The following is a 10,196-nucleotide window of genomic DNA, read 5'->3' on the forward strand; positions in this document are numbered from 1 at the left end:
TTTTTTTTTTTTTTTAGAGGGAGTCTTGTTCTTGTTGCCCAGGCTGGAGTGCAATGGCACAATCTCAGCTCACTGCAACTTCCGCCTCCCATGTTCAAGTGATTCTCCTCGTCCCTATGCTGTATCCTCCAGAACCCAATCAAACATGTAAAGATTTTACTTTCCACTTCAGCAGTTTTCACCATTAAACAGTTCAGCAAGTATTTAAAATAGAAAAGGAACTGTGCTACTCAGACATTCACCGCCTCCTTGACATCTTTCTCTGGAGGCCTAATAGGTCTCTAAAATGTTTCAGGTTCAGAAAGAAACTTCTGAATTTCCCTCAAAGTTGTTTGCACCCAACTCTATTTCAGAAAATGGCCCTACCCTCCATCCCGTTAGTAAAGCCAAACATCTAGAAGCTGTTCTGGACTATTCATAATATTCTCCTACCTGAATTTCTGGCTGCCTCTGGTTTATGCCAGACTCTGCTTAAAACGCTCAAGGAATTTCCACTGTCATTGGAATAAAGTGCTGATTCCACCCTCTGGCCTACAGAGCCTTATGCTAGAGTGACTGCCTGCCTGCCACTTAGGCCCTTGTTATCCTGTGAGTCTACCAAGCTCTGCCAGCCTTGGGGTGCAGGGCCGCAGCTTCCTTCAGAAGTACCCTTCCTTATTTGCAGATGACTTGTTCCTCCTTATCATTTTAGTCTCATCTCTGAGGTCTTCCCTGACCACCCAAAATAAGGTAATGCCTTTTACCATCCTCTCTCTTCCATCTGCCCCCTGCCAACTCTCAGTGATATTACCTTGGGTTTGTTGTTGTTTAGAGCACTCAGCACTGTTGGAATTTTATGTATGTGTTTCTGTGTTTATTTTTTACTCTCCACGAGGATATAAGCTAGTGAGGGTAAGGATCTTTTCTGTTTACTACCATGTCCCACAGGCCTAACACAGTTGCTGGCATAGTAGCTCTATAATATGTATCTGTGGAAGGAAGGAATGGAAGGAGAACAGGAACAATGGAGAAACAAGTGTCATAGCAGATGATGCATCAGGGCAGGAAAGAGATATCAAGTCCAATAATAAGTGCAAACAACATTAATATATGGCTACACAATAATGGGCACTTTCTCTCTAGTTTTACCCACTTAATCATATTTAAACACGTGGCACACTCTAAGGAAAAAAATATGGATAAAATGTCAGCATACTTTAAAACTCAATATTTTGAAAACAAATTATATTTTAATTAATTGTAACAAACATAATTTTTAAATAATTTCTGATTTAATACTTTGATTAATCCCTCACTCAAATTTTTTGACTTTCAAAAAAATCAGAATGCTTTCAAATGGATTACTCTTTCTCTCCCTCTCTCTTTCCTTCCTTCCTTCCTTCCTTTCTTTCCAGAGTCTCCCTCTGTCACCCAGGCTGGAGTGCCATGGTGCTATCTCAGCTCACGGAAACCTCCACCTCTCAGGTTAAAGTAATTCTCCTGCCTCGGCCTCCTGAGTAGCTGGAATTACAGGCACCTGCTGCCATGCCCAGATAATCTTTTGTATTTTTGTAATGACTGGGTTTCACAATGTTGCCTAGGCTGGTCTCAAACCCCTGAGCTCAGGCAATCCACCCTCCTCGGCCCCCCAAAGAGTTGGGATTACAGGCGTGAGCCACGGTGCCCGGCCACTATCGTACACTTCCTATGTGCTTCTGTTATTCCGCTTGGTATGTTCTAATCATCATTAGAATATGTTGTAATATTGTTATACAATAATATAACACTAAAAATTTTGCACATTAAGATAAGACGTAGAAGAATTTAAGTTTTTCTTCTTGTAAACAATTCATTCATTAAATTATGGGTTCCATGAGGACAGACTATGGCCTATTTATCCGTGCATATCCATCAATGCCTAACAAATAGTAGACACTAAAATACATTGTTCATTGAGAGACTTATAGGAATTTGAGTTTTTCTTCTGCACACAATTCCTAAAAGTGTAAACTTATCTTTATTCTGCAATATTTTGAAAATTATATTCTAATTATATATCCAGACATTTCAATTTTTATTTATGAATTCAACAAACATTTAAATTCTTAAGGTCACCGATCTAGATTCAATAAGATTCCAACATAGTTTCCTAGGAAGGAACAAGAACATTTCAATCATATAATATGGAGAAAAATAAGTCAATATTTTAAACAATTAAGTAATATTAAGAAAGCAACACATCAATTTTATTCCTCTGTGAGCAGGTAAGAGGACAAAGTATTTCATTATTAAATTCCATGATTTAAAAATATGTGTTTTAGGAATCAGCATTTTACATAGATACCTAAGTCATTTTTAAACACAAATTATTTACATTCAGTCATATAGCTCCAATCTTATTGGACCAAAATGGCCAGTTGCATAATATGATTAAAATAGGTTAAATTCAACCTACTGACTGTATTTATACCAACCACTTTCTCCCTCATGCTTTATGTCTTGTAACCTGAAGTTATTTTATAAATTTGTTTATTGGTTGCTGCCTCTGCCACTAGAGTGGAAACTCCATGAGGACAGGCACATTGTTTGATGTATTTCCAGACTACATCAGTGTCTAGAACATAGTAAGTGCTTAATAAATATTTGTTCAAAAAATAATAAATGGGTGAATGATTCTTACACATTGTCCAAGAAGTATACATTTTTAAAATTGGAAAATGATACAATAAAACATGTTCCTTTGAGTGATTTTTAAGAACCCCCCTGGCCTTGACAACTGTTATGCCTGTCAAAGCAAGTACATTAGTAAGAGAGACTATTTTAATATTCAAAAGGTTGTATAAAATATTTTCATTTTACTAAACTCTTTAAAAAATCAAAAACACAAATCATTGTTTTACATATTATAATGTTTATTATAAACATACCTACAGAATGTATCATTCTCTTTGAAAATTTTGTCTGTCATGTATTGGTTGTTTAATTCTGGCCAATTTATTTTATTTTTCCTAAGCTTGTCAACTTTGTGGTAAAATGGGGATAAAATATGCAAATTATCTAGCTGATAGAATAAACAAGCTAATGTGCAAATAGTACTTAGCACAGTAGTAGTAACAATAGCAAAGTAATCGGAGTAAAAAAATACTACCTTAGAATACTACCTTAGAATTAGAAGAAAACTTAGAGCTTCTCATTTCTATCCCCCATCTTTGAGGCAGGCATCCCCTTAATAGATGCTATAACTAGGGCACATGCCACTTCTGTGTGACCACCTCCAATGATGCTGAGCTCTCTACCATGGAGGCAACCAATTTCATTATTATCGAGTTTGATTATTGAAAGGTCTTTCTTTCTTTGAAGACTAACCACCATCACAACCTCCTCCATAATACCTAATATTTGATCATAGGTTTGTTTTCTATGACCACACAAAGCAGCCTTATTCTTCTTTTGATTTAACTGTTTGAAGACTTTGATCACAGAGCTGAAATTCCTCATATTAAAGAGGAAAGTACAAGAATTCAGTAAAATCCAGCATTGCAGATGTGGTCTAACTGAGGTGTGCCTATCTAGCTCAAAAGACAGTGTCCCTATCATACCTCTTTTAATTCATGCAGTTTCCAATTAGCATTTTGGGGTAGATACATATGCATGTGTGATTGTGTGTGTTTTGATTGAGCACATCACCAGCTGATTCATTCTTTTAGCTGCTGAATCGTCTAAGTTGTTTTTCCATGTACTAGCTTTTAATGATGTTTCTCTATTCTGTACTTGTGACACTGTTTATTTGGAAGCATTTTCTGTTTGGTAGGTAAACACAAAGCTTAACATTTAATTCCTCATCAAGTTGTTCTTACTATATTTAACTTATTTTTTCAGACTGAGGAATTGTGACAATTATGGCTTTCACATCTTTGCTCCCATTACCTACAGGTAGCTTTTTCCCCATCAGTATCTGTTAAATTCTTCAAATATTGTCCAAATGCTAGTCTTTCCCTGAAGTATTCTCACTGAAATAACAAATGTATGTATTAAATAAACTGTATTGAATTTTTGAAAGTTATACTACATGGCATGAGAAAAACAACCTCAAAATGCTGTGACAAGAAAATCATAAATAGTTCTTTAAGTGATGCTAAGACACAGACTAAAAAGAAACAGATACAAAACATGGTAGTAAGAGAAGTTGAGTACAAGGGTTTTTTAACTTCTCTGGATGACCACAGTTAGTTTTCTACCAAATTATATTCTATTAGGAATCATATAAATATGGGTAGGTCTTATTTAAGAATCTATTCCTTCACTTATAATATGGTTCTGATATAGTGGAAGAAACACGCAATTGAACAAGCTGATTGAAGTTATTTAGTCATACAATACAATTAACATTTGCCAAAGATTTAAAGATATTTAGATGTGCTATCAAGTATATTTACAAATTCGAAAGACAACATGATACAGAGGTACCAGCAGGAAGGTAAATGTAAAATCAGCTACAATTTACAAGTTAAAAAGTTATTAAATATTTTAATTAAATATAAAGTAACAGGAAGCAAAGATGAATTAGACAGACATCAGCCCTAAAAGATTCCACTAATTGGTGGGAATAGAATAGTGTGAGTCATTGAGTATTGCAGTTAAGGAACATAGGCTCTAGATTTAGACAGACTTACATTTGATTCCAAATACTAGGCCTTAGTAGCCATGAATCTTTGGATAAGTTAACCTAACTTCTCAAACCTGTTTATTTTAAATCTGTAAGATGGTTCTGAAAATGAAAATTACTTATTAAGAGTTGTTTTTAGAATTAAATGGGATAAAGTATAAAAAGTAGTTATCACAATACCCAAAGCAAAATAAATTTATAATAAACATTAGCTACTATTATTGTTCTTACTCTAATTCTTGTCAGAGACATCTTTATTATCACTTACTGCTACTACTGCCATTCCTGCTAGTGTATGATGAGGAGTGGTAATAAGTTAGCCTGAAATCAGAGGTACACTTTGAAAAGGAAAATAGCACAGCAGGACTGTTAAAGGGCAGAAAGAAGAGCCAACAGTAAATTCTTGCTATGATCCACCCAAGAGCTGTAGAGAGCTTTAGAACAGCGGCAGTGACAATGAAAACAAAAGTAATATGGATGCAAAATAGTGAATAGCAATTACTTTACTAATGCATCTTTTAAAAATAATAACAAACAAGCTATCTAGAATTCACTTGATGTCTTTTTCAACAACATCCATTCTAATTTCCAATTTGCCTTAGCAGGAATGATATTTAGTCTTTTACATTACTCTGAATTCTTTGTTGGAATTATCATTAACTACTTAATGATGTTCACGGCTTTAAGAAACACTCCACATTACATTATTTCAAAATGTCTTACACAAGTATTCCTTAGAATACCTACAGCAGAGAGAAACAAATGATATCAAACAAACAAAATGAATAAATTACTCATCTTTTTCCAGTTTCCATAATTTAACTACTTGGTAATCAGAGAACTGAAACATTAGGGTTAATTGAAAAAAATGGCAAAAAAAGAAAGGACTTTTGAGTACTAACAAAATTTGAAAGATCTTGTTGAAATAAAGATTATAATTAACTTTAGATTTCACTATAAAACACTATTTTTTGTCTTTTTTTTTAATTTAAGCATACTTTTAAAGTATCCCTTTCCACTAATCTTTAATTATCTAGAATCAAGTGTTATGTGTGATTTGCCCACAGAAATTTGTAACAGAATTTGCGAGGGGAATGATACCAGAAATGCTGATTAGCAGAACGTGGAAGGACTCTAATATACTAACTTTTCCAGAAGACTGAATGCCTTTGATCATAGCCAAGCAAACCATGACCCAGGCAGCCAACAAGCAGACGGTCATCTTCCAGTTTAAGCCCCCACTTTCGGAAATGGAACTTGAAATATTCAGTGCTTCCCTGTACCAGTAATAGGTAGTGGCAGAACTTTGTTCACATTCTGGTTCTACAACTGTAGAAAGAAAGGTAACACACAATCATTTCAGAATATAAAGAGCAATGAGACAATTTTTTTCCAATAAACCTATAAGTGAGTTTTTAATGCTTTCTAGAAAAGTACTACTATTGTATAGCAGCATGGAAATTCACAATGAACAACAAAAAACTCAACTTTGCAAAAATTTGAAAAACCAACAGAAATGTATCCTGTTGTATTATTTCTTACGCACTTCTGCAGTAAGAATATGTGAATTTCCTATTATTATGTATTTATGTATTTTTGTATTTATTTATTTATTTATTTTTGAGCTAGAGTTTCGCTCCATTGCCCAAGGTGGAGTGTAATGGCACAACCTAGACTCACTGAAACCTCCGCCTGCTGAGTTCAAGTGATTCTCCTGCCTCAACCTCCTGAGTAGCTGGGATTACAGGTACATGCTACCACACCCAGCTATTTTTTGAATTTTTAGTAGAGACGTGGTTTTACCATGTTGGTCAGACTGGTCTCGACCTTTGACCTCAGGTGCTTCACTTGCATCAGCCTCCCAAAGTGCTGGGATTATAGGCGCGAGCCACCACACCTGTCCTCTTATCAAAGTAAATTAAACAAATCAGCTTAATCACCCCTACTACCCCTAGAATTGTTGGATTGACTCCCTGAGGAAGCACTGTCAAATATGCTAGACGCTGGCCACCCACCACATGTAGCATTTGAAATAGGGCCAGCCTAAAGTGACATGGGCTATAAATGTAAAATTTAACTAAATTTCAGACTCAGTATAAGAAAATTATTGTAAAGTATTATATTAATAACATTTAATTATATGTTGAACTGATAATATGTTGATAGATTAAGTAAAATATTTCATCAATTTGTTTTTACTTTCTTTAAGCATGTTTACTTAAAAAATACAAAATAGACCTGTACATTACAGTCTATGTTTACTAGACATGATTGCTATAGGTGACTCCTCTTTATAATATTTATATTATATTACGGGATTTTAAAAAATGATGGGAAAAGTATGAAACAACAGAACCAAAGACATAAAAGCAACTATTTCCATTCAAACGAGTTCCATGCAAAGCAACTATTTAAAATTCTTCTTTCTGTCCCCTTTGTGTTAGCTTTAATGAAAATGTAAGGCATCAATCAGGGCATACAAAATAAAGATTATCAAAGTTAATAAGTGAAGGCTTATAATATTTTACCCTAATATCATAGGGCAGAGTAAAATAACTTGGAAAAAGCTAGAAAAATTAGATGGTGCCAAAAGTCTACCTCTCAAGAGTATGTCAATCCTGAAAGTGAGAAAAATCTGTTATAATGATAATTTTGACTGATGTGTCCATATTATTTTTAAAAAACAAAAAATCTTGAAAGCTTGTGCCTTTGACACTCTTATAATCTTTAAATACCAAAACACTATATTGTACATATCTTACAAGTGTGTGAAGCATTTTTCACCAAAGGACACTGATCCCAAGGTAGAGGTTGCTGAAAAGACTGAGAAAAATAAAACAAACTCCAGCCAATTATGACGTTGTAGTAGAGAGCCACAAAATAGCACACCTGCAAAATAAAATAATGAGATTCCATTAAACCTCTCATGCATCGTCCCTTAAAACAATGAGATCAAATGTATAAAATTCTATTTAACATTTTTAAATCCTCTTCATTTTATTTTTTATTTCGAGCGCATTATCTTTTCTAAAACGTTAATGTCTTTCTCAAGACTTACAATAGGCATTAACAACACTGAGCTATATCAATATTTATAGCTTGCTTTGTGTATTAGTTCATATGCCAGTAATGTTGTCTAAAACGTGGTAAAAGAGTTGTTTATTAACACACACTCTGAAGTTTCATTTATAATTTCAAAACCTGTAAATATTATAGCATACACCATACCAGGAAACTTACTACACAACTTGCAAATCCAATCCCGCCCAGTTTAGGGCTTATATAATTCCATACACCAATGCTGCCTCGCCGAATTCTTTGACCCACAGAGAGTTCCAGGAAAAAAAGGGGAATACCTATTACCATAAGTAGTATTAAATATGGTAAAAGATATGCACCTAAAGAAACAAGAACAAAAAAAAATAGATTATATTTTCAATAGTCACAGTAGAAAATACACTAATTCAGTTTATCTCATTAAAGATATTTGAATTACTATATAGTGTAATTATAGAGAACTTTGAAGAAGACAGAATTCCATTACTTTGCACTTTCTAGACTGTAAAACTTGAATTTGATTGCTACAAAGAGTTTACGATTAAAAAATAATTAGGATAAAAGTAAGGCTATTAAAAGTTTTAGTTTAATTTTATTTAAAGAGTAAAACAGTTTCATTTTTCATAAAAATAATAATTTAAAATTCATTCTTTTCTGGGGCAGGTCTCACAAATTCCTATAAGTCTTATTCACACAATGTTTATAAACTCATTTATTAAAATTTATACAAGCTCATCGAAATAATACATTGTAAATCAGAAAAATTCTAGTGGATGAGATTTTATGGCATTAAAGCTGACTTTTTTCCCCAAATAAAATAACATCATAGAAGAAGAAATGTCTGCTTAGACTGAAAAACGAAGAAAAAAAAAAAACAGGAAAATAACTTCTATCAGAGACAAATGTCATTTTTCCCGTAAATACCACATAAAAGAATAACACAAATTGCTTTTTGTTTTCCAAAATTATCAGAGAAGGTGGTGAGAGTCATTAAGAAATTGATACATTTAATATCTATTGTAAAAATGCATATACTATTATCCTTTTAATAAAGTTTCCATATTTCAAAAAGTATTTTTAAGTTAAATCACAAATTAAGACATATGACTATGACTAGTGATTTTAAAAGGTACCTGAATAGTTCGACAATGTTAATACTAGATTCTATTAACTAAATTAAAAAAGATAAAAGATAAATGTAAAACCTTTACTCATTTCTTTGTTTCTTTCTTTCCTTTTTTTTTTGAAGACAGAGTCTCAGTCTGTCACCCAGGCTGAAGTACAGTGGTGTGATCACTGTTCACTGCAGCCTCAAACTCCCCTGCTCAAGAGATCTTCCCACTTCAGCCTGCGGAGCTCATTCCTACATGGGGCTACATACGCAAATTATTATTAAATAACCTCTGAGCTAGACTTTTTACATTCCAATTTCTAATTTGCAGTTTTGTCCAACTAGATACTGTTAAATGTCATAATCAATGGTAACTAATTCCTATTTTGTACAAAGAGGCTCTTATTATACATTTCCTACATATTTATCATATGTTTAATGGCACTGAATAGATTTTGGAATCTATTCAAATTGCCTTAATGAAATGTTTAGGGGAATACAAATATTTAGTGAGTAACTGTATTCAGTTGAACCAGTAAAATAATGGATGTTTTCAAATTATTTATCTCAGCATCTATATATCTCTGTAATAATAATTATATACAAGAATTTTCCCTTATAGTATTTGCTACATAATCTGTACCTTTCTATGACTGATTTTCAGTCTTTCATATTTACTTGATTCTAACAAAATTATACAATGTAAAACATGGATGCATGAGCTTAGAAAACAAAACTCGAATTTTAAAATGATTAGCAACATTCAGGAACTGCTGACCTGAATGTTGTCCCCAAAGACTGAAAGTAAATGTTCACACCTGTATTAAATCTTAGGTTATGAATGGGTTTATATGCATGTTAATGAATAAGAAAAAAGAGAGAGAGAGAAATTATGATTAGACTCATTGGGGATCTTTTTTCAGTTACGTGTGCATGACATACTGTTGGATACTTAGACTTTTCTTCTATCTCAAATTCCTCTACAGAAAACAGAATGAAGATTCCTTAAAGAGCTAAAAATAGACCTTACATTCGATCCAGTAAGCCCACTCCTGAATATCTACCCAAAGAGAAAGAAGTCATTATATGAAAAAGATACTTGAGGCTGGGCACAGTGGCTCATGCCTGTAATCTCAGCACTTTGGTTGCTGAGGCTGGCAGATCGCTTGAGCTCAGGAGCTCAAGACAAGCCTTGGCAACATGGTAAGGTCCCAGTCTCAACTTAAAAAAATACAAAAAAATAGCTGGGCATGGTTTGCATGCCTGTGGTCCCCACTACTCAGGAGGCTGAGGTGTGAAGATTGACACTTGAGCCTGGGGAGGGGCAGAGGTTGCAGTGAGGTGACATTGCACCACTGCACTCCAGTCTGGGTGACAGAGATC

The 10,196-nt window shown here is 33.8% G+C and overlaps 1 protein-coding gene across 2 annotated transcripts in view; it reads right to left on the reverse strand.

Annotated features, from left to right (window-relative positions):
* Window positions 1–10,196, reverse strand: part of SLC6A15 (solute carrier family 6 member 15) — a 52,902-nt gene that overhangs the window by 17,419 nt on the left and 25,287 nt on the right. For both annotated transcript variants that reach the window (XM_017506822.2, XM_037730803.1), the window contains exons 3-5: window positions 7,886–8,043; window positions 7,408–7,534; window positions 5,793–5,974 (exon numbers count right to left, since the gene is read on the reverse strand). In XM_017506822.2, the coding sequence (XP_017362311.1) occupies window positions 5,793–5,974; window positions 7,408–7,534; window positions 7,886–8,043 (467 nt within the window). The remainder of the gene's footprint in view (window positions 1–5,792; window positions 5,975–7,407; window positions 7,535–7,885; window positions 8,044–10,196) is intronic.

This window comes from Cebus imitator, unplaced genomic scaffold (genome assembly GCF_001604975.1).
Source record: "Cebus imitator isolate Cc_AM_T3 unplaced genomic scaffold, Cebus_imitator-1.0 Scaffold362, whole genome shotgun sequence".
NCBI classification, from domain to species: Eukaryota; Metazoa; Chordata; class Mammalia; order Primates; family Cebidae; genus Cebus; species Cebus imitator.